The sequence below is a fragment of the Lepidochelys olivacea genome (genome assembly GCF_965140295.1).
Source record: "Lepidochelys olivacea isolate rLepOli2 genome assembly, chromosome: 7".
NCBI lineage: Eukaryota > Metazoa > Chordata > Testudines > Cheloniidae > Lepidochelys > Lepidochelys olivacea.
In genome coordinates this window covers 26,602,394-26,628,131 of record NC_140417.1, presented here as the reverse complement: position 1 = coordinate 26,628,131, position 25,738 = coordinate 26,602,394, and the positions used below count along the sequence as shown (strand labels likewise).

Genomic DNA, 25,738 nt, shown 5'->3' with positions numbered 1-25,738 from the left:
AAGAACTTCCTGACCAGGAAGTTCCCAGGTTTAGTAAGCTCCCCACTGCAACACATCCTGATCCTATTTGGTTACCCTGGAGGGCCAGGAACTCTTTAACCACTCCACCCATCTATAATTTAGCCCCTGGTGCACGATGTTGGTAACAGGATATCTGCATTTCTCAGGTTCTGGAAGCACAAGATCTCAGTTCTCATTCCCTTAACAAACCACTCAAGATGTGAACTCATAGAAAGTTAGATAACATAAGATTGTTGTGGGAAAAGCATATTAAAGACTATTAAGAGTATATATTGTTATTGTTAGTTATATTGATACTTGTACAAGAAGATCTTTTACACTTTATTGAAAATGAGTATTAGACCGATAAAGCAGAAAAAAAACCATGACCAATGCAATAAGTTACCAATGAGTGCTAGAAAACTTTTAGGTTTATCAGATTGTAACAATAACCAATTTGAAAAATAGAAGTCTTTTATTGTATATAAAAAGTAATTAACATACAGACCAACCTACAGTATACATGATGTATTGTATACACTATAGGCATTTGTTAGAAGTAAATGATTAAACTGTCAGAAATGCAGTGATTTCTGAAGTAGAAATATAAAGTTCAAGCCAAAGAGAATTACCATATGCATAAAAGTTCCTTCAGTTTTGTTAATAATTCCTGCCTGTCTGCTATTCAGCACGTACATTTCTTAGACTCTGTCCTAAATCAGACATCTTTTCTTTCAAACATTTGACGTTCTCTAGTATACTAGTCAACTGCACAGTTTAAAAAGTGATTTCTCTGTGTTAAGTTTTATTTCAATCTCTAAAATACAAATTTATTTCAACAGTTTTTAAATTTCAGATTAAAGGGTTTAATTATAAACTTCTCCACAACTCTGAAATGGAGATGTTTTATATTGGTAAAAACACTATAACTAATAATATTATGAAGTATGACTTTTATAGTTCAAGCCAACAAAATTAGATACTGGGCAATTTAAAAGAAGAGTACCTTGCAGTGCAAGGAAGATGTTAGAATAGGAATACACATACAGCTCAACAGATTATGTATCAAAATGCATACCTGGACAGAGCACTCACTTTCCTAAGAAATCCCACACAAGCCCCTGTAGCTGGAGCATGTGCTGTCACTATCCCTAAACAGAAGACAACTTGCTCTTTGGAAACTGCACAGGCGAGTAGGGAACAAGTCGGAGGAAGCAAGTTTGCAGAGCTGCAACTCATCTTTTTACCCCAACAAGGAATGGGTGGAGAGTAGGTAAAGCCTTGGCTCTGCTTTCCCTCAGATAACCTGCCAACAGAGCTGAGCCATCACAAGGGGGAAGTATGCAGCACCTTGTAAAAAAACTGCAATAGTTTACTTCTCTCTGGAGCAAGCGGGAATCTCTGAGTCACAATTCCTTCACTGGTGTACCACCAGGTGGCACAGCCATACATAGATTTAGACATTAGGGACAACATTGTCAAAAGAGACTAGGAATTATAAGTGTCTCAAACTTTGGGTCATATTAAAGGAGCCTGATTTCCTAAAAAAGGTTAAGCACCAACATTCTGAAAATCAGGCTTCTTCATTGTTTCTCTATACCTAGAGCAGATTACTTTTCCTGGTGTGCTCACCACACATTCCCCACCCCTTAATGCAGGAAGGTGAATATCCTTATGCTTCCTTGTTCTCCCACACAGCAGTCTAAAACAAGGGATAATCTAGCCCTTACATTCTAAATAGATGAACCGACAATCTATTTCTAAATCAACATTTGTGTTTTATTTTGGAATAGTTAATCTGCTTCTTTGTGGAATACTTTCTTATGTACATTGTATATCTAGGGCTCAATCCTGAGAAGTGCTGAGTACTCTAGCTCTGATGCATGATACATGTGCTTGACTTTAAACATGTGAGTAGTCTCAATGAAATTAACTGGATTCCACACAGGGGCCAGGGGCCATTCTAGCAGATCTCAATGCAAGTTAGAGGCTAAAATTTATAACATTTTATAGCCACCATCTGGTCATACTCAGCTATTCAAATAGACTGTACACAACGTTTCTCAGAAATACGTCACCAATTTTGTCACACTCAGTATACATGTGATTCATTTCTTTGTGTGAAATTGAAGCAAAACATGTAAAATATCCACTACTCATTAGAATCCTGGCCATTTGCTCTATAATCAATTGTCAGTAAATGACTGAAACTGCTTCATGTTCAGACTAAGGTTCACATAAATCAAATAAAAATATCATGCAGGAAATCACATTCATATGTATGAAGAAAACCATATGATCTATTCTTATATTTATGTTTCTGTATTTGATTATATCCTTTTATTAACTATGCTGGAAGTAAACTATTAAACATATTATTTACAGTGTGGGAATCTAAATCTTTATTTTGCCAAATTTCCCAAAACAAGAAGGTTTAAAAGGAAAATTGGGGCCCAATCCTACCAGGTGCTTGGCACCAGTAACTTCTGCTAACTTCAGCAGATGTCAGTACTTCTTAGCACATTAAGGCCTGCAGTTACTATAATTCCTGCTCTGGGCAAGGAGAATTTTCTATATATATATATATATATGTATATCAAAAATGTCACAGTAACTTGTGGGTATTGTGCACATCAGGTACATGTATTTATTATGCATTTATCTACAAAATTTACCTATCATCCATCCTACATCTCCTGGGCACATGCAAATTACTCATACAATTATATATTGTAATAATAGTAAATATATTGTATAGTAAAATAATATGTTGAACAGAATGTTGTTTTCGTGATTTTATTCTTAAGCATTTTATTCTACACCATCCACAAGCAATTATTGGTAACCAGATCTTTGTCAAGTGCCTGCAAAAAGTAAATAAATAATTACAGTAACTTTTGAACATCTGAGTTTCAAACCACGTAAGAAGGATGTTTTACCTCTAATTCACACAAGCCTCCTTCTGTAAAAAACAGATCTTGGCTTTCTCCCTCCAATAACAATTGAAATAACTAGTGGGTCTGTTTTGTAGCAGGATCTTTCTTCTGGGACAGTGCACCACTTTGTCCAGTAGTAGCTGATAGATTGGCAGGATCTAGCAACAGTTATACTAGGACCCACTGAACTTGCTTTTGATTTATGTGGCCCCTTGTGGCTCTCCTCTCACAACACAACCACTGGAATACACTTTTGAAACACCCGAACACACAACATTGCTTCCTTCCTTCCTTCCTTCCTTCTTTCCCATAAGAGTGGCTACTCTGGGATAGGAATGGAGAAACCTCACAGACTCAAGAACTTCACATATATAGTACAGCCTGGGGCACAATCTGCAGGAGGAGCTTTACAGTACTGTTCACTTTGAAAGGAACAAGATTAGTGGTTCCTATAGCATCTCTCCCTCCATTAGAGAAAGGCTGAACAACTTCCCCACATTTAAGAAGAAAGGATACTTGCCAACCTTCAAAGGATACCTGCCAACAGAAGAATGTGAGGTACCCCAGAAAAATACCCAAAGAAGATTTACCACGTCTTTCCAGAATTTCTCAGCGGTATACTGTACATGCTGTTCCAGGCAAGGACAAATGTCTGGAATGGTTCTTATTTGGGTTCACCTAATACTAATACAGTATCAGTAAAAAAGCATAATTACTCCCATAATGCAATATCTCACCCAGGTTTTGCAGACAGGGATGTTACTATGTAAACTGTGTGGTAGTTTCCCTATATATACACTCTTTGATATGTAGACTACCAAGCCTTTTCTAGCCAAAAGGAGGAGATTCCAAATCTGCTTCAAAGCCAGCACATACACTTGTTTCTTAGGTACAACTCGTGAAGTAATGTGAATTGACTTTTTTTGTTATTTTAGGTCTTTCCACAATGGAGATCACTTAATAAAAAGGCCATTCAGTATAAAGCAAATAATACAAAAATTACCTTTCTAGCTCAGCAATTTTCTTATCTTTGTCATTCTTCTCATTCTCTACTTCCTTGAGGATTTCTAGAAGTCTGTCAACCTCAGCTTGAGCTTTACCACATTCTTCTCTGTAGTAAGATGCCTCTTTGTCAAGCTGTTTCATTCTGTCTGCAAATTCTGGGTTCAGTCGAGCTTCTTCTTCAGCTTCATGAGCCTTTAGTGTTAAGTTAAAAAACAACAACAATCATTTAGATAGTTTGGTGGCGCTACTTCTGCAGCCTCAGAGTTCAAGTCTGCATGAAAAAAGGATTATGGGTATTTTTGTCAGTTGGAAACGTATTTCCATAGAGGCACAGCAAAGAGAAATGAAAATCTGTCTGTATTCTTTCTATAATCATCAGAGGTTTGTATTCACAAAACTGCATCATGAAGAAAAAATAATAGATAGTAACAATTTAAAGGAAGGAATCAGTGCTGTTTTTAAAGGTAAAACTAGAAGAATGCTTTCAGCTGACAGTTTTAACCCAAAGCCTTTTTTTCTACTGTTAATACTTAACCTGAAACATCAGAGGAACAAGCCCATTGGTGAACATGGCACAAATAAATATACCTGGCAAACACATGCATGGGTGGGTGGCAATTTCACAGACAAGAAAGAACACAATGAAAACAACAACAACAGTGTGGAGTCCTGTCCTACTCCCACCAGAACTAATGGGAAAGCCCCATTAACTTCAATGGGAGCAGGATTGGGTATAAAAGTGTTTTAAACTGTTGGCTGAAATAATCACAGACAGATGGAAACAACAATGCATTGCAATGCTTAGCCTACCCCTTGTTTCCCATTATTCCTAATTGGCATCTTCAAAGAGCAGGCAGGAAAAAAACAAGTAGTTTAACCACAGTGCACATTAAACATAGAAAATTCAGAGAAAATGTACAAAAATTTACAAAAATTAATTAGAACAGTAGGTCTTCCTGCTATCTTACTAAACAGAGCAGATGTTGATTTGTTTTATTTTTAATTTCAGGGAATAAACAAGGCAAGCAAGCAATGAAACAACTGCTGGTCAAAATGAAACATGCATGTTTTGAAAAAAAGATCAGTACCACGAACTACTACGGTTAGAAGGTTGACATTCTTTGCAATGATTTAGTAGAAATTTTTTAATATATATTTTTTTAAAGTTTTGTGTTTAAAGGAGGAAAACAATAAATTAAATTACTGAAGAACAAAAATATTTTGTTTCTGCATGTAACATAATTTAAGCATGAGGATAATAAGGAAATAATGATGCTTTCAAATTCTATTTTTCTACTTGGGGATTTCTATTCACACAGGAGATCTAATTGTGAAAAGAACAAGGAAGTGACATAAGAAGCTCACTATATTTGTTTTTCTTGTTACTCCAACCTGCCCCTCTAGACTATATTACATTCTTAGGGTACAAGCTTCACACAGATGCCGGGATCTCCCTACACTGAGCTCATTGCAGGGTCTGGTACTCAGAGTATTTCAACTATATTGTTCTTGTGGCACATTTACCAATAAAATATTTTTTATCCTTCAGAAATCCACAAAGTTGATAAATATCACACCGCGGCGCAGATTAGCTACAGTCAGTGATGAGCTGCCAAAATCTTAACAACCGGTTCCCTCCTCACCCCACGAGGGAGTCATTGCCCACCCCCCGGGAATCCTGCCCCATCCAACCCCCCACGTTCCTTGATCCCCTACCCCCACCCGGGATCCCTGCCCCATCCCCCCTGACTTCCCCCAGAACCGGGCAGGAGGGTCTCGTGTGCCACCGTATTGGGTGCCCACCCCGCCCTTAAGAGCCAGAGGGACCTGCCAGGGTGCCGACTCCATGAGTGCTCCAGGGCTGGAGAACCCACAGGGAAAATTTGGTTGGTGCAGAGCACCAACGGGCAGCTCCCCACCCCGCGCCCAGCCCCAGCTCACCTCCGCTCCGCCTCCACCCCTGAATGCACCGCCCCGCTCTGCTTCTCCACCCCCTGGCTTCCCGTGAATCAGCTGTTCACGCAGGAAGCCTGGGAGAGCTGAGAAGTAGGTGGCGGCTACATGCTCAGGCCCAGGGTGGCGGAGGTAAGCTGGGGTGCGGAACAGTTCCCCTGCGTGCCCCCCAGGTTACCTGCTATGGCACGGGTGGCCCTCCTCACGTCCCCCCACCCCAGCTCACCTCTGCCTCCCTGGGCCTGAGCGCGAAGCCACCGTTTGCTTCTCAGCCCGCCCTGACTTCCCGCCCGAACAGCTGATTTGCGGGAAGCCGGGAGGAGGGGGAGGCCGAGAAGCAGAGCGGGTCGGCGCATTCAGAGGAGGAGACAGAGTGGAGGTGAGCTGGGGCCGGGCGCGGGGCTGGGTGCTGCCGGTGGGTGCTCTGCACCAACCAAATTTTTCCCGTGGGTGCTCCAGCCCAGAGCACCCACGGAGTCTGTGCCTAAGGTGCTACTTTTTGATGTGATCAGTGGAGGGAGTGGCTGCTCCCCCTGTAGCTATGCTACCCCACCCCTAGGAGCCAGAGGGACCTGCCGGATGCTTCCTGGGAGCTGCCCCAGGTAAGCACCGCCGGGACTCCCCACCTCGGCTTTGCACCCACCAAAGAAAACCCAAATTCCCTGAAGCCCAGACACACACTATACCCACTTCACCACATTGCTTTACAGAAATAGTCTCTTTAATCATTATGGATGCTTTAATTAACGTTAGTTTGCATGCCAACTTTAAATTAAAATTGTACACGTTTGATGCTGCTTTATATTATTGTAACTGTGAAGAGCGTTATATACATGTACTGGATGTTGAAGGCAAAACAGTCATGTTTTCAATTTTTCGTGTTAAAATTAGTTGTGTAAAATGAAATCACTTGGAAGACTTTTCATGTGAACAATAATAATTCCCGGCGGCTCCAGGAAGGGGAAGTAAATGGCATCAGGAGACTCTCTATTCCCCTTTGCACTCCTGTTCAGTAGCCAGGAACAATAAAAGCCCAATTATTCCCCCAACAAAAGAACTATGCCTAGCCTGCCCAGTATTCAAGACACTTCAAAAGGGGAATGGTGAAAGCAGAGCCAGGATTCCACACAGCAGAGGCACCAGAGCTAGCTGGGCATGCATGCAGAAATACGCTTCACTCACAAAAAGGTATAGTTGAAGGTATATTCCCCTACATACTGGCAAATTCCATGAGGAATTCCGCCTTCCAAAGGCACAATTCCTCCTGGATACGTTCCCCCTGGAGCAATGCATCTCCACACCACTCCAAGCACGAAACAGTGCCTATAAAACTCGAGTAAGCCCAGAACTGATAAATTACTTACCCCACCCTACCAAGGCTCTGAAGATGCTTCACAGAGATGCATAACAATTGAAATAATATAAAAAGCACAATGCAAATACCAGGATAAAAACATTCTAATCTAAAAACATTAGGAAATTAAATACTGGGCCCAGTATTTGAAACCATTATTAGGTTGTGCCTACTTGAATGGGATTACCCATTCAATAGATTGGGACTAATTGGGAGAATAAGGGTTGTTTTGCAGAAGGAATGCAGGATCAAACCCATGCACACTACTAAATGGAAGGAAAAAAGGAAAGGTTCTAAATATATGGAGGGCTGTTGGAGCAATATCATAAAACATCTTTGAAACAGAAAAGTTTTCTGGTGTTATTCAAAATTTGCAAAGGACAGACTGATTGGTTGTAAATAGAAAGTGAGGCTATGTCTACGCTACAGCCTATGTCGGCAAAATTTATGTCGCTCAGGAGTGTGAATATTCTGCCCCACTGAGGGACTAAATTACACCGACATAAGCACTCATGTGCACAGCGCTATGTCAATGGGAGACCTCCCACCAACATAATTTATGGCACTTGCGGAGGTGGGGTGTTTTTATTCCAGTGAGAGAACTCTCTCCTGTCAGCATAGAGCATCTTCACCAGACGTGCTACAGCTGCACAGCTGTACCAGTACAGCTGCGCTGCTGCAGAGTAGTATGTATAGACATGGACTAAGTTCACAACTAAGTTATTCAATTCTCTCGCATTGGGGACAAATAGAGAGACAAGGTGGGTGAGGTAGTATCTTTTATTGAACCAACTTCTGTTGGTGAGAGACACAAGCTTTCAAGCCATGCAGATCTCTTCCTCAGGTCTGGGAAAGACACTCTTGGTTTTACAGTTAAATGGGCTAACTTAGGGTTGCCAAACTGTGGCTTGTGAGCCACACATGGCTCTTTTACCTTTAAAGTGTGGCTCATGGTGGCCCCCCACCCCCATTCTTCACCTACCAGACTGGGTGGGAGGATGCTCAGGACCTTTGCCTTGCAGCAGGGTGATGTGGTAGGGGCTTCTGCCCAGCGGAGAGGGGGGTCTTGGGGCTTCAGCCCTGTGGGGAGCACCTGCCAGGGCTCAGGGCTTCAGCAGGAGCAGCGCTGAAGCCCCAACCTCTGGCTCTCGAACTTCTGAAGATTGTCGTATGTGGCTCGGAGGGCCAGTAAGTTTGGCCACCCCTGTGCTAACTACTTGCTAAACATTGCGTTCCATCTGAACAGTTCTTTACAAGACAAAATTTTCTTATTAATATTCACCAGTTACATATTAAATATAAATGCCTTTAGCTTGTTTGTTAATTTTAGGGGCTTGATACTATTTTTAATTTGAATAGTACTGTAACCATCTAACAACAGTTTCTCAGTAATAAAAGTTAAATATAAATACACACTTCTTATTCCAATTATTAATTGGGATGTTGCATTTTAAAGGAAATATACTACTTGCATACAATTATTGAATTGATACTATGCTGTATTTCGTTTTGGAAAATACATTATTATTTTTTGCAATCCCCAATACATGCAAATGAAGAGACTGTCACACTAATGTTTGAACTTCTCTGATTCTAAAAAGCATTTCATATTTTCAACCCTGGTTTTTATTTTGCATTCCACAAGTAGAGGCAAAATATTTTTTCTATATAATTACCAAATTGTCTACAGAAATATTAAAGTGTGATAAAGACATATAAAATTAATGAATTTATTATATATTATGCACACATCCTGCATTCATTTTTCTGTATCAGATGTATGCATTGGAATAGTATACCTTAATTTAAACTAGCCAAAAATATCAAATTAGAGCTTGAACAAAAATAATAATTAAATGAAACAGCAGAAATGTACATGCAAAAAATACTTTCTAAGATCCTTCAAATTTTATCTGGTTCAATAATAAATTAAATAATCTGTTCTCCTCTTAAATTTTAAAATGTCTTTAAATTTAAGTTATTTTTAAGCTAATTCCTGGGACTGAGCTAAGCAATTTAGAACTAAAGTTTGCTTTGGTTTTTGATCTTTCATTGTTTCTGCTCAGTATTTGCAGAATCAGGTCCTCAATATTCAGAAGCAGCTTGAAGGACTAGAAACGATCCAATAAATTGTAATACCATATTACAAAAAAATAACAACCATGCAACTGTTTTCTAACCATTATTTACTAGCACAGGGCATGATTGTATAATTTAAACCGTGTTCACATCTACACACAAAAGGCCCAAATTCTGTTCACATTATTCAGACAAGTAGTCCCTCTAAATTCATTTTGAATATTCTCATGAACAAGGTGACCAGGATTTGGGACCCTTTTATATTTTTCCACTTTGCTACCCAAAAAACTTAGAAGTGTGAAACAGAGTAATCTGTTTGTTCTGTGCATTTTTAAAATGTAGCTTCAGTGATAAGAGTTTCAGAGTAGCAGCCGTGTTAGTCTGTATCCGCAAAAAGAAAAGGCGTACTTGGGGCACCTTAGAGACTAACAAATTTATTTGAGCATAAGCTTTCGTGATAAGAGTGAGTGCCCCATAGTTGAGCTTATGCTCAAATAAATTTGTTAGTCTCTAAGGTGCCCCAAGTACTCCTTTTCTTTTTGCGGATACAGACTAACACGGCTGCTACTCTGAAACCAGAGTTGATAGTACTCTGTGGACTAACAAAGGTTTATCATTCTACTGAAAAAGGAACAGGCAGTATGAGGGAACAAAGGCTTACTTAAAAATGGATTGTTAAATGCCAGAAAGGTTTAAAATGAAGATTGGAGTTCAACAGGACTGTATTTTGCCATCCACTTTATATAAAGTCATTTATCTCATATATGGAAACACACATTTGGCTAGCTTTCTGTTAATGGCAATCATGTAGTCTAAAGAACAAGTCTTTAGATCAGTCTGAAAAAATATTATTCTCACATTGTCAAAAATAAACACAGAGGGAAAAATAACTAAAGAAAATGTGCATTGAGGATAAGATGTAACTACCTGCTACATTAATTTAATATAAAAGATTTTCCATCCAGTGGTTTTGAACCGCTGAGAGATAGTTCTTGTAAAAAAGAAGTATGCAAAAAGTTAAAATTGATAAGATTTGGGATACTATATGCAAAAAGGTTAATGGTCAACAAATAGCAATCACTACAGCAATGTGATTAAAACTGAAATAATGAAGGGAGTGGTCTACATAGAGCAAGAGAAAAGGTAACCGAGGAGTCAGCAATAAACAAAAGGTGTGCACAATAAGAGTGCGGAGGATGTGCATGAAAGTATGTCGTCTACCTATGAAACAATCATGTATATGACCCAAACTAATATAAGGAAACAATGCCATTGTACAAGAGTACAAACCATTTGATCACTACAGTATGTTGGATGAGAAAGTGGGTATATTATTAGGTTTTATGTTCTCTATGAACAAATTATGAGTGAATTTCAAATGTAATTACATGATTTTCAAGAAGTAAATATGGTAGATTCTATGGGATCTATTCCCCCATTTATACACATGAAATTTCCATTACATCAGTAGAAATACTCAGCATCAGCAACAGCACAACGGACCCTAGGGATGAAATCCTGGCCCACTGAAGTTAATGAAAAAAAAACCCATTGACTTCAGTGGGACCAGTGTCACCCCAAGTGTATAATACCATATTTTTATAGAACCCTATAAAATCAAGATCTATCACACCTTCTGATTGGAATTACATGGTAATTATATTTAGAATTACTATGTAATCCAAAGGTCATAAATTGCTATGTTATCACAATCCAGTTACATCTTTATTTCTGCCCTGTGATGCTCACAGCATATTTTTAGTGTTAGTTTGTACCAGCCAGAAAATCTTCTACAGATAAGAATGTGTTTGTTCTTCCTCAAATTGAAAAATGAATACAATAGAGACAAAATAAAATTGCTTAAGAAACTATATTAAAGAAGGCATCAAAGAATAATCCCAAACAAACAAAAGTATTATTACATTTTCTTGTTTAAATTATAGAACAACATTGCAATTTGTTTTCATCATTCTATATTTTCAGCCTTTTCTTGGCAAAAATATGTTTTTTAAATGTATAAATACTGAACATGCACATTCTTTTACTGAAAAACTGATCTTTTGCCTTCTGAACTAATGTGATCATACTGCAACTTTACAAAAATATGCTGAACAGACATTTACTAGGTATTATTACTGATATTATCAATTGAGATATTATAAATAAATCACTGCATATTATTTTGAATTTGAAGGATCCAGTAAAGTATTCGATGAGCATAGCAGTAAAATAAAATAAAACAAAAAACTATCTTCTGCATGCTTTTAAAAAATATATAATAGAGAAGTTGAGGACCTGAAGGCAATGACATTTGAACTTCGGAGGATGTTATATTAATCCAATTACCAGTTAATACATATCATATTCAAAAGAAATGGCCTTGAAGTCCACAAAGCTCATTTATTTTGACATAACTAAAACAGGTGATCATCAAAAAAGTTTTTGCGAAGCTCCATAGCGGAAGAACACAACACAGTGTCAGGTCAATGGATCCTCATGCTTTCATATGTTACAGCGGGCACTTTCAGAAAGGACTTACTGGATTGTACATCTGATTGAACAACTGTTCAGCTTGCTACATTGCAAAGTTGGGAAGGAGTGAAGCATAGACAGGAAAAGAAGGAAAGATCCAGGAAAACAGCGTTAGCTCAACAAATCCAGTGCATTTGCACAGAAGAACTTGTCATAAAAAGTAGAAATTTAAGTTTCTAAACATTCCTCGGTGAAAGCGAGAGGCACTGGGGAAACATAAATGTTGACTTTGGCTTCTAAAAAAGAATAGCTGGAGTAAAAAATTTAAGGTTTGTGTTACTTTCCCTTTCTCAAGTTAAATAACCCATGAAATAAAGAAAGGTGTCCACTTTTGATGATACATTAAGTGCTAGTCTCAAGCAATGAATCACTAGAAGCGCTTTTAGCCAAGGCTGCAATTTATCACAAAAGTTTCAAAGACAGTAATAATAAAAGATTAATTAGACTTTATCACTAAATTTATGGTTTTTATTTTGTATCAACACAAGCCTGAATTTTTGATTCAATATGACTTTTGAACAGTACAGCTTGGCAAACAGTAGTTTAGCGACAGCAAGTATGTCAGTAAGCATGGAAATTTAAAATCCATGATAAACAACAAAAGAAGGAAATTCTAAAGTGGATAATAAGATTCAGGAAAGCAACATAAAAAATAATTAACTACCTATGAGGTAATTCCTGCTGTTCCATCATAATTAGCAAAGGAAAATAAGTAAAAAAAAAAAATGCCTGTAGAGTTTTGGCACAAAAGTGTTGGGAGCTCTCCACTCATTTTGTTCCCATCAATTCCAAATCATAATCCTTGTAACAAAAGGCTTAATAAGCATGCTCATGGTTTTAAACAATTTTGGTGTACAGTAAAATACAATATGAACACAGGAGCAATTATTCTTTTTGAATGCTCTCCTATTTATTGGTTTTTAAACACATATGCTATTTCAATTAATAATGGGGCTGCGGTTCAGTTTCTTGTAATCAAATATTTCAAGTCTGCCTCAGGATTTTTGTTTTACTTCTGAATATATTCTTTCTGAGTCTGCATATTTTCTCCCCCAGAAATACAAGTATTGTATAGTGTCAAGTATATAATACTGAGAAATAGTTATAGTCAAACCCTGGGAAAAAGATCTTGGAGAAACAAAATTTTATATAGAGAGAGATATATAGAGATGTATATAGACATATATAGATAAAGGAGGAATATAAATATTTGATAGATAGATATCATCAAAAAAAGGAGGAATTTAAAAAATAATTGAAAAAGGAGAGGAACAAAATTCCAAGGCAAAACTGTTCCTCGTCACAAGTTTGATTAGGCGTTGCATCCCATAAACACTTCTTCGGGGCATGCTTAGGACTATGACTTCTCAGAACTATTCACTGTTGCAAATATGTTCTGGATTAAATCAATGTTTAGGAATAAAAATTGATACAACTAAAGAATCATAGCTAACGCTGAGCAAGTTTACTAACAGTACCGCCACTCTGATTTATTTATTTTTTAAGAATGATAAATGATATGCAAGTTGTTAATATTTTTTAAAACGAATGGATACATATTTGGAGTTACTTTTCAGATTATGTCCAATGAAGTGCCACATCTCTCACCTCTGCAGTGTTGAGTGTTCATTGATACAGTGAGCATCCATATGGGACATGCAGATTTGTACACTGTGTATAAGAATGAAGAAATGTATACGCTCCCTCCCATCTCCATTCAACAAAATTCTAAAATCCTCCCAAAACTGACTTCTGTTTCAGTTAGTTTGTTAAGGGATAAAATCAGCGACTGAAGGTAGGTTTCAATTTCTGGAGAGCGAGTTACTTTTATCACAGGATATTTTTAGGTTTAGCTGAAATTAAAGCTTTTACTAAAGTAAATGTAAAATTAAAAATTACTGTTTGCAGTCCATTGTCATTAACAGCCAGTGTTTCTATTCTCCTAAACACATCCAACAATGTTGAATCTGCATGTTATTGTGGAAATACCAAATCTCCTACAAATCTTGGGCCAGTTCCCATTGGGAATTCATGTTGTATTTATGGTATAATCAAACAATTATATTTTCAACTTTCATTTGGTAACCCTTTGTATTTTATTCATAAGCACCATACTTCCTTTTTATTTGAAAGGAGGCCCAGACACTTACAGACTTTTATAACTGCTTATTTTTCCATTACTAAATGATGTGTTGATATATACATTCATAGATGTTGACTTAGAATTTCAACTATTTCAAGCAGATTTCAATTTTTTTTAAGATGACGGGTGCTTTAGCATTCTAAAGAACTATTTATTACAAAAAACCTCTCAAAAATAAGGCCACTGAAAAAATATTTTGAACATGTGAATTCATTTGAACTAATACCGCTAAAAGCAACAACATGAAATATGAAAGTTAACCATAGAGGTAATAATATTTAAATTATAATTATCTGAACTATAATGCAAATAAAGATTCTTCACACCTTAAGTAAATAATATTTATATTTCTTTTAATAAAATAAAAATGATCTCTGGCTACATGCTTTATGTAGGTATTTTAAGTCTAGTGCAAATGGCATTGATAACCTATCAAATATTTACAAGAATTTAAGATTTTGTTAAAAGCTCTCTGCATGCAAGTTATTTGAAAAGATGCCCTCCTCTCATCCAAAATACGAACGGCCATAATGGGTCAGACCAAATGTCCATCTAGCTCAGTATCCTGTCCTCCGACAATGGCCAAAGCCGGGTGTTTCAGAGGAATGAACAGAAGAGGTAATCGTCAAGTGATCCATCCCATTACCCATTCACAGCTTCTGGCAGACAGAGCCTAGGGACACCATCCCTGCCCATCCTAGCTAATAGCCATTGATGGACCTATCCTCCAGGAATTTATCAAGTTCTTTTTTGAACCCTGTTATAGTCTTGACCTTCACAACATCCTCTGGCAAAGAGTTCCGCAAGTAGACTGTGTATTGCGTGAAGAAATACTTCCTTTTGTTTGTTTTAAACCTACTGCCTATTAATTTCATTTGGTGACCCCTATACGGTCATCGCAACAACTGTATATATAGTGTGTTTTATACATGTAAAATTCGTATCAGATCATAATATTTTGAGTGTGCTCTTCTAAAGTATACATTACAGCACATATACGTACTCTAGAAGTACGTAATAAAATCAAAATTTTAGGTAAAAATATAAGACTCAAATTCTGAAAGCCTTGCTCATGCTTGAGTAATACCTTACTCCACAGGTAGTCCAACTGAAATCAATGAGGCTAACTATTCCACATGAGGAAGGGTATGATAATCTGGACCTAAAAATGTCAATATTCAAGCTAAAATAATCAACCTCTTCTAGATCACATAAGCATATAAATCCACGTCCAAAGTATTTTGGGGGTTTAAAGTTTTATCTACACTTCTCACTGGCTTATTTAATAGTTGCAGAAAGAAAATATGATGCTTAAACCCACTTAGTATGTCATGAGTTTGGTGTTCAAACAATGAGTGCAGACACTACCAAATGACACAGCAAAAAGTCAAATAAACAGATGAAAGAAAATGTGAAAATTTGGAGATCAGTTAGTATTGTAATGCAGTAATCTACATATAATTATTCGATAAGTATTGTATTTCTAAAATATTTGTCTTTAAATGTTTGCTTCTACTTCTTGGTGGATATAAATAACGCCAACTGTGATATATTAAACCTTATTTTCTTTAACTACCTCAAATTTAAATTCATTAAATAAATAAAATTAAGGAGAATTTCAATATAAGACCTAGACATTTTTCACTAGAAAGAGTAGTTTATATTCGTACATATAGTAATGGCTGGTTTCTATAACTCCCCGCCCACCCCAGTATTTTCACCAGTTTTTTTCCCAAGTACCCCTTAGACAGGAAACTTAAGATAATTTTTCAGGCTCACAGACAGCTTTTATACATGCTTCTTAAGAAAAAGTCAACATTGTTTGATGCTAGTATCAGCAGATAGCAGAAGACTGCCAGATTTTAAAATGGACCTCTTGCTTCATTGCCAGTTATATACTAGAGAAGTGAAGAGTTTAGTCCATTTCACAATAAGAATTTTCTTAGAAGGCACTTACCTTTTTCAGCTGTGCTTCCAACTTACTACATTCTTCTTTCTTTTGTTCTATGGCTATTTCTAAAGACTTTAATTTGGAGTCTCTTTTCAGCCCTGTTGATGCCAGTGATGATGCATGTTCTTTGAGGTCAATTAAATTAGACTGAAAAATTATCCAAAAAAAGAGGAAAGAGATGGTGTTAGAAATTGCATTGATCCTAGCCACGAAGAGCGTAAATTATCGTTATCAGCTATGTTTTCAGTCAAAAACTTTGTTTACATAGTACATGTATGCAGACATGGGGATGGGTATTTACAGCATAGTACAATATTATTAGATAATTTTTAGAAGGTTAACAAAAAGTTGAATGTTTATGAAAAAATTACTTGTTTTTGAATATGCCATGTTCCCTCTGCTGAAAGAATAGAGGGTAATTTCATCGGGGAAATGGATGATTCACCTGTATTTTAAATGTAATCCTTGAGAATTAGAAAATAGTCGATTCTATATTTTACACTGATCAGTGTTCTCCTTCATATTTAGTTTAACAGATTTTACTTTTGCCAGTTACCCTATGATAGAAGGGTGGCGGTAGCTGCACACCTCAGTATTCTACATATTCATCTGTACTTAAAATATTATCAACTTCTATTGTTAATTTTGTCTGTTTTACTTATAATAGCCTAAGAAGCTTTAAAATAAATTAGAATCATAGAGGTTGAGCCCCAGAAGGGACCACTGGGTCATCTAGTCTGACCTCCTGTATATCACAGGCCACTAACACCTGCCCAGCACCCACACAGTAAACTCAAACAATGAAATTAGACCAAAGTATTACAGCTCTCAGGAGATAGGCACAGAAGCGGAGGGACTGGGATTCACCAAGACGCGAGACCCCTGCGCCTGCCGCCTACCCCTGACCCCGCCCCAATAGCAGGGAATTGATTAAGTGAGATAAATACAGATAATCCTGCAAGTGACCCACAACCCGTGGACTTCTCACCATCATTTCTTGTAGCCCCTGCAAAAATGGCAGCAGGCTTTTATTAAAATCATCATCATCAAGCTGGTGGTGGATTTAAAAAAAAAAAAAACCCGAAGATGGATTTGAATAGAGAAAACATTGTCCATTAATTCATCACAACTTTAATTACTTATAAATTCTCACTTAATATCTTTACTTTAAAGGGTACTCAGACTCTACAGTAGAAGTATTCAAGAGGAGAAAAACCAAGAAGTATCTTGCAGCATGACATGAATAGGATTTAATATTATCACATAGTTTATAAGAATCTAATGAAGTGAGCACAGAGCAGTGGTATGCAATGGCACACCAAAACTTTAGTAGAGAATCAACCAGACCAGGGACTCACCAAGTAAAACCCCTTATCAATAATCAGTCTGACTGAATCAAATACTTGTGGACCTTACTCTCGGAAGGTCGTGCTCCTGCTAAGCCCATTAGTTCAAATAAAAACTGAAAATAGGACCAGCAGTGGAATACTAAAGCCGTGTCAAACATATGTAAAGGAAAGGAAAGGAATATAAACAAAGAAGAAATAAGGGAAAGAAATATACTGCTTTAGGAGTAAGTTTCTAAAAATAGTTGAAAACCAATAGCTTAAACCAGGTTTCTCAAACTTCATTGCACCGCGACCCCCATCTCACAACAAAAATTACTACATGACCCCAGGAAGGGGGACGGAAGCCTGAGCCCCGCTGCCCCAGGTGGGGGGGCTAAAGCCAAAGCCTGAGCCCCACTGCCTTGGAGCAGGCCTGAAACTGAAGCTTGAGGGCTTCAGCCCTGGGTGGATGGGCTGCTGTCACCTGAGCCCCGCCACCCAGGCCTGAAGCCCTTGGGCTTCAGCTTGAGCCCTGAGCAGTGAGACTCAGGCTTCGGCTTCAGCCCCAGGCCCCAGCAAGTATAACACCAGCCCTGGCAACCCCATTAAAACAGGGTCATGACCCACTTTGGGGTCCCGACCCACAGTTTGAGAACTGCTAGTTTAAGCAATTGGATAGTGTCTCTAATTAACTTGTTTATATCAGTGAAACTTGTTAGAAAGATCAGAACAATAAAGATTTTTAATTTTACTGCAAAGGCTGACCTCCTTCTCTGTTAGTTCAGCTTGTAAAGCATTAACTTTCTCCTTCAAGTCTTTGTTTTCCTTTTTGAAGGATTCTATTTCTTCCAGTCTTTCTCGGTCATCCCGTTCCCTCTGCTCCTTCAAGCGCTCTATTATTCTCTCCTAACAATAAGAAAGAGTAATAAAAATGTAAGGTATGGTACATCAATTCAGAAAACAAAAACCCTCTTTGTATTAAGTTGCACTGTGAAAATTGATCTTTGGAAGCACATATATCACCTTAATTTTCGAGATAAGGGAAATAAGAGGAGGATCCATCCAACACTTACTGAAGACAATAGAAATACTTCCACTGGCTTCAATGGGCATTGGATCAGCCCCAAATGCTGAATTGTGGTACCATCCCAGACAAAGTTCAACAAAATTTGATATTAATGCAAAATACATATACTTTAAAAATATTTAGAGAACATATTTGGACAATGCACCTGCTTTGTTGTTAATCCATAAATTATGAATGAATGGTCAAAATGACAAAACCACGTTTTCTACTGTACTCAGTTTGAATTTTCTTATTACTTATTATTTACTTATTCTTATTACTTACTTATTTATTTGTTATTAAAGTTCTATGCTGGTTGCAATACAGTCTTCATGAGAGTTCTAAAGTTTAGTTAACAATTGTCTGGTAATTTAGAATGCAAGCAACAATCTGCCAGTTATCGGTAAAGCTATATTCACAGGTATTACATTTTGAGGCAACTAAGAAAAATATTGAATGAGACAGAGAAAAAGGTACCTTTATTTTGATTGTTTACTGATTTATTAGATTATGGGATAAGTCTCCCATGGAATGTGATGGAAGCCATATCACTCGGGAAAGTTAAACCTGAAATACTACTACACTGGCAGGAAAATGGATGGCATAATCCATCTTTTCTGATTCTTTTGGTGTGCCATTTTAGTGCTCTTGATTGTTTCTTTTTAAGTTCTTTTTATACTGATACATGAAATCTCTATTATAAAAGCAGTACCAACTCTTAAAATACTGCTGCATAGCAACATATGACCATGGCTAGTGAAAGTCTAATAGTCAGAATAACATACATTCTCTTTCTCTCATGTTAATTTGCTCTATGCATAGCTTGTTATACTGTAATACATGTAATGTTTTATTCATCAGCTCACTTTATTTGTAAAAAGCTTAGCTATCGTGTAAGGGGGGGGAAGCATTCATTCATTTACAGAACTTATACTGAAATTTATTATTAAGAATATCTAGTTATTTAACTGTCCTCTCTAGACATTCAGTATAATCCTTCTTAGAGGCTTAGAGGCCCTCCAAAACTGTTCCCTTCCTATCCCCCCAAACTACAACAGAAATCTGTAAAAGGCATAACCTCAACCTTTAAGACACATAGAATGAGAATAAAGTGAGGAGTGTGAGCCTAACAAGTTCAGTTCCCACCCCTGCAGCAGCCCTTCCTTCCTCCTCTCCTCTTTACTCTCCTTCCTCCAATGAAGACGTTCCCCTTCCTTAGCCCACTCTATGAAGCATCAAAAAAGTCCCTTTCCTCCAAAAAGGCAGAGCCTTGCATTCCCCAGCTTCTGTACCACAGTCACTAGTTGCTTTCCCTCACTTTCCCCAAATATCTACCATGTGTTCTTTCCCCACCACTGTCTTCAGTGGCCATCATGTATTGTCTGCCTGTTTGCTTCCCAGCATGAGAGAGGGTGTTGGAACTGAGTGGTGGGAAAAGTGGAGCATGAGTAGTGTTTCCAGCAGACAGGGAGGGCTTTTCCAGGCCTCACCAGTCTTTTCAGCTTCCATGGCTCCAACTTTACTTAAGCACAAAACCCTTTGGTGATAACAAAAGATGTAGGTGTCAATAGAGGAGGTTTGGGAACAAACTGATAAATTAAACAGCAACAAGTCACCAGGACCGGATGGTATTCATCCAAGAGATCGGAAGGAACTCAAATGTGAAACTGAGGAACTACTAACCAGACACATGGAGGATAGCTAATGTGATGCCATTTTTTTTTCTAAAAAGAGCTCCAGACATCATCTTGGCAATAACAGGACAGTAAGCCTAACTTCAGTGCCAGGCAAACTGGTTGAAACTATAGTAAAGAACAGAATTATCAGACACATAGATTAATACAATTTGGGGAAAGAGTCAACACAGCTTTTGTAAAGGAAATCATGCCTCACCAATCTATTAGAATTCTTTGAGGGGTCAACAAACCTCCGGACAAGGTTAATCCAGGGGATATAGTGTACTTGGACTTTCAGAAAGCCTTTGATAAGGTCCTTCACCAAGGGCTCTTAAGCAAAGTAACAGTCATGGGATGAGGGGGAAGGTTCCCTTATGGATCAGTAATGGATTAAAAGACAGGAAACGAAAGGTAGGAAAAATGGCCAATTTTCAAAATGGAGAGAGGTAAATAGCAGCATCCCTCAGAGATCTGTATTGGAACCAGTGCTGTTGAACATATTCATAAACGATCTGGAAAAAGGGGTAAACAGTGTGGTGGCAACATTTTCAGATGATACAAAATTACTCAAGATAGTTAAGTCCAAAGCTGACAGTGAAGAGTTAGACAGGGATCTCACTAAACTGGGTGACTGGGCAACAAAATGGCAGATGAAATTCAAAGCTGATAATTGCAAAGTAATGCATATTGGAAAACACAGTCCCAACTATATAGGCACAAAATAATGGGGGTCTGAATTAGCTGCTACCACTCAAGAAAGAGATTGTGGAGTCACTGTGTACAGTTATCTGAAAATATCCACTCAATGTGCAGTGACAATCAAAAAAAACTAACAGAATGTTAGGAACCATTAGGAAAGGGATAGATAATAAGACAGTAAATATCATAATGCCACTACATAAATCCATGGTACACCCATACCTTGAATATTGCATACAGTTCTGGTCACCCCATCTCAAAAAAGATATATTGGAGATGGAAAAGGTACAGAGAAGGGCGACATAAATTATTAAGGAGATGAAGTAGATTCCATATGAAGAGAGATTAAAAAGACTGGGACTGTTCAGCATGGAAAAGAAAAGACTAAAGGAAGATAATGATAGATGTCTATAAAATCACAAAGAATGTGAAGGGGTAAACAGCACTTTTTCCTACACATTACACAAGAACCAGGGGTCACTCAATGAAATTGGTAGGCAGCAGGTTTAAACAAACAAAAGGAAGTACTTCTTCATACAATGCACAGTCAGCCTGTGGAACTCATTGCCAGGGGATGTTGTGAAGACCAAAACTATAAGTTCATGGAGGATAGGTCCATCAATGGCTATTAGCTAAAATGGTCAGGGATGCAACCTCATGCGCTTGGTGTCCCTAAGCCTCTGAATGCCAGATGCTGGTACTGGATTTCAGGAGATAGATCAGCTGATGACTGCCCTGTTCCGTTCATTCCCTTTGAAGCATCTGGCACTGGCCACTGTTGGAAGACAGGATACTGGGCTAGATGGACCATTGGTCTAACCCAGTATCGTCATTCTTATGTGTTTCTTGCATAAAACCCCTTCAGGATTTATCACTTTCCTGCAGTTTAAAGGGCACATTATATGTATTTACTGGGTTTTTAAAATAATATTCATTTAATGGGGTCTTTTGAATTGAAATAAATATTTTCATTATTTTAATTGTGCGAAGAATATTGTTCTATGGTCTTGTGATTAAGGGGAACGTTTGGAAGTCAGGAGGAGATGGCTCTCCTGAAGATCCCTCATGCTCATAAGCCCACCTGGAAGTGGAACTATTATTAATCTCCAAATGTGAGAAGAAAAATTTACCCATTCACCTAGCTCAGAAGACACCCTGACTCTCAACTATGTCCCCTTCCCAAATCAAACTGTCTAAAAAGCTTTTCAGACATGAATGGCCAAGGGGGAGATAATCTTCATGCTGCAGTGGACCTAGATAGAGCTGGAGGTTAGGTAAACCTGTAATGGTTAAACAGGAGAAAAGAAGGCAGATGATGGAGACCAGGAAAAATATTTTTTTTCCTTTTTCAAAAATCTCAGGAAATTAAACTGAAAAGTCTAAATTAATAGGCTGTCCAGTGCAGGTACTCCATAGGAAAGGTATACAGTGACCTGATCAATTGCTTGGTAAAGGACTTAAAAAGGAGGGATTGTTAAAGGAGCATAATGGGGGGGGCGGGGAAGGTTTCAGGGCTCCTATGACTAGTACAGTAGGGAGTCAATTCCCCTTTCTTGTAGCCCACATTAACCCTCATTTGAGTGGGGGATGGTAAGATCACAGTACTGCGTTGCCTGGAGGACCTGGATGGAAAAAGAGGGGAACTGGCGAAAGCCCCTCAGGCAGATACTTTTATCTGCCAGGTAAGTCCCAGACATCTAATAATAATAAAGTTGCAGCCTGATTAAACCATATCAAGCTTCCCCTGTCCTTCTTTCAGTATAGCCAGACAATGCTAAATGTGTGCTTTACAGTATGTACAATGTGAGCATAGCTGCATGACCGTGAGAATCATAGCTTTCACACTTCCTAAATTTTGTGTTTAATGTGCAAATACCACTGTATTTACCCACTTTTAGCATTTATTTGTATAACAATGTTGCAAATGAAAAGATAAGGAAGTTATCAGCTATTTGCTTCAGGTATAAAAATTGGATGTTTAATAATGGATAAACTGAGAACTCAGTCATGTCTCCTGCTTGATCTGTACATGTAAAATATGTGCTATGTTTCAGTAGTGATCATTATAGACCTGTTTTATTAGTACTGAAAATATTTGTGCTTCTCCAAGAAGTTTAACTGTTTCCTTCTGTTATACAATATGGTACATCAGGCTATCGCGCTTCCTGTTTCATCAATCCTTCAAAGCAAAAACGTACATTATATTGAATGCTCTGTAATTTAACTGTATGTATTAGCACAAAACTAATGTTTAATAAGGTTGTGAGTTTTTAACGTTCAAGTGAAGGCTTTTTTAACTATATAGTAAGGCTTCACTTGCGGGACTTTTAGTACATACATTTGGGAACTTTTTGACATAGGAAAATAATCAGCACTAGGTTTGATGTTCTTGTAATAAGAACATTGATACAGAACAGATATTATTTGCTACTGCACTTCTGAAGAGCAATTTTTTAAAGAGCCTGAAATTCAGTGTTCTTCTCTCATTTTACATCCTGCATTTACTTGTCAGAGAAAATCACCTTTATCCCCTTGGATAAGTGTACATCTATATTAAAGAGTTAAACACTACTACGAGAACCTCCGGCTGAAGACAATGTTGAACAATTATATAGTTCTCTTTCTAACATAGATAAGCTACATAGTGATGACATTCCTTTATGTACTTAGATGTGTTCCATCTTGCATACAGCAAAAAGAAATTGTCAAAGGCAGAGGACAAAAGGCCGACTAGCCATTAAAACCCTTTCCAAGACTATATAATTTTTACAGTGGTAGGCTGCCCAGCTCTATACACCATATTCAAAAGAGAGTGAAATCCTGGCTTCATACAGTCAATAGCAAAATTCCCACTGACTTCAGAGAGGTCACGATTTCATCCAGAGTCTCACAATTTCCTTTAGCCACTTCAATATGACTTTGTGTAGGCATAGAGGTTCGCCCATGTGGATGACGCTGCAGGAATGGGGCCTTAAATAGAAACATCATCACTTTTTTTATTTGAGCAGTATGACAAAAGTGTACTAAGTTTACTTTTTAACATGTCACATATTGTGAGCTACACAAGACATGGATGATGTATGTTATTAAGAGCCCAAACTCACTCCTAATAATAAATACATTCCCAGTTTCTTAGGCGGATATTTAAACTGTAAATTCAAAGATTATCCTGCTGCATTGAATGTAAATTAAGAAATGTTAAAGTATATACATGCTGTAGGCATAAATTACTTTAGAGTGTTTTTATTTTGTTTTTCATACCAATGCCACCTTGAAGATTTAGTTACATAAGGTAATATTCCCTATATAATGAACTATATTAAATGTATACATAATACTCACTCTGACATTTTATTAATGGTTAAATAGTATAAAATTATTCTCAGTCAATCACAAAAGAAGGCTAATTTAACTGTCAGCTGCAGGGGGCTAGATGTCAAAAACGTGTTAAAAGGGCCTAATATACCATGTTTTACTTGATTAACAGCTAACTTGCAGAAATCCCAACAATGTGGTCTTGTATTAGTCTTATTTGCACTGGCAAGCTTTCCTTGTGCACTAATCTAGTACCTCACAGGTCTAATCTACTTGCACTTTATCACAGAAGCAGGAACTGAATTGTAGCAGCATGCTGCTTTATTATCAGACATACTCAATTGCTTATCTACCATGTGGGGCTACAGCAGTTGTATGGCAAGACCAATTTCATAAATATCTGCTTCATGAAAGCAACCTCTTGAGCTGGGCCAGTGCTAAAGCTAAGCTATTTGAAAAGTTTAATATTAACATCAAGGAAGTCAATAGTGTTTTTACCTATTCTTATTTTTAAAAAATTATCTGGGCAGGAATAAAATTATTTTTGGCTTAATACAAAGTGTACCTTTAGTCTTTTTTAAAGAGCTTTCATTGCCTAGAAGAAACTGCAAATATATCAATTAATTATTCCTGCATAGTCCTAACTAATTACTTCCTTAGAATCTTGCACATTATTGCAAGTTATTTGACACCAGAAACAGAATCAATCCTAATTATTCTCAACACCAAAACAGCTATAAACATTTGGTATTTTGGATAAAGGACTGTTTGCCCTATGATGTGATTGGAATAACAGAGACTTGGTGGGATAACTCACATGACTGGAGTACTGTCATGGATGGATATAAACTGTTCAGGAAGGACAGGCAGGGCAGAAAAGGTGGGGGAGTTGCACTGTATGTAAGGGAGCAGTATGACTGCTCAGAGCTCAAGTATGAAACTGCAGAAAAACCTGAGTGTCTCTGGATTAAGTTTAGAAGTGTGAGCGACAAGGGTGATGTCGTGGTGGGAGTCTGCTATAGATCACCGGACCAGAGGGATGAGGTGAACGAGGCTTTCTTCCGGCAACTCACGGAAGTTACTAGATCGCAGGCCCTGGTTCTCATGGGAGACTTCAATCACCCTGATATCTGCTGGGTGAGCAATACAGAGGTGCACAGACAATCCAGGAAATTTTTGGAAAGTGTAGGGGACAATTTCCTGGTGCAAGTGCTGGAGGAACCAACTAGGGGCGGAGCTCTTCTTGACCTGCTGCTCACAAACTGGGAAGAATTAGTAGGGGAAGCTAAAGTGGATGGGAATCTGGGAGGCAGTGACCATGAGATAGTCGAATTCAGGATCCTGACACAGGGAAGAAAGGAGATGTTTTCTAATTCAAAATCTAATTATTTATGTGCAATTCTCAATGCACTAAAATTTGTGGAAATAAATTATAGAACTTGCAAACTGTATGCACACAAAGTTTGCACAGCTGCCCTTTGTACGTGCAAATCTAATGTAAGCGATAGTGTGCCTAGAATCATACACACAAAACTAAAAGCCAGTTTTAGGGCCCTTTTTACAGTAAAACATTTTAAAGGAGAAAAACAGTTAAACCATCTGATTGTGGGGCATCAAGTGGGATTTTTTGTCATTATTTGGTTTGCTATTTTTATGTTTTAATATTCTCTGGACAAAATTCTTCTGTGGAGCATTTTCAAA

The 25,738-nt window shown here is 37.7% G+C and overlaps 1 protein-coding gene across 1 annotated transcript in view; it reads right to left on the bottom strand.

Annotated features, from left to right (window-relative positions):
- ERC2 (ELKS/RAB6-interacting/CAST family member 2) overlaps window positions 1–25,738 on the bottom strand; it is a 754,764-nt gene that overhangs the window by 357,053 nt on the left and 371,973 nt on the right. Inside the window, exons 10-14 of the mRNA XM_084633053.1 lie at window positions 18,047–18,187; window positions 15,960–16,100; window positions 11,867–11,902; window positions 4,752–4,781; window positions 3,940–4,133 (exon numbers count right to left, since the gene is read on the bottom strand). Coding sequence (XP_084489179.1) covers window positions 3,940–4,133; window positions 4,752–4,781; window positions 11,867–11,902; window positions 15,960–16,100; window positions 18,047–18,187 — 542 coding nt within the window. The remainder of the gene's footprint in view (window positions 1–3,939; window positions 4,134–4,751; window positions 4,782–11,866; window positions 11,903–15,959; window positions 16,101–18,046; window positions 18,188–25,738) is intronic.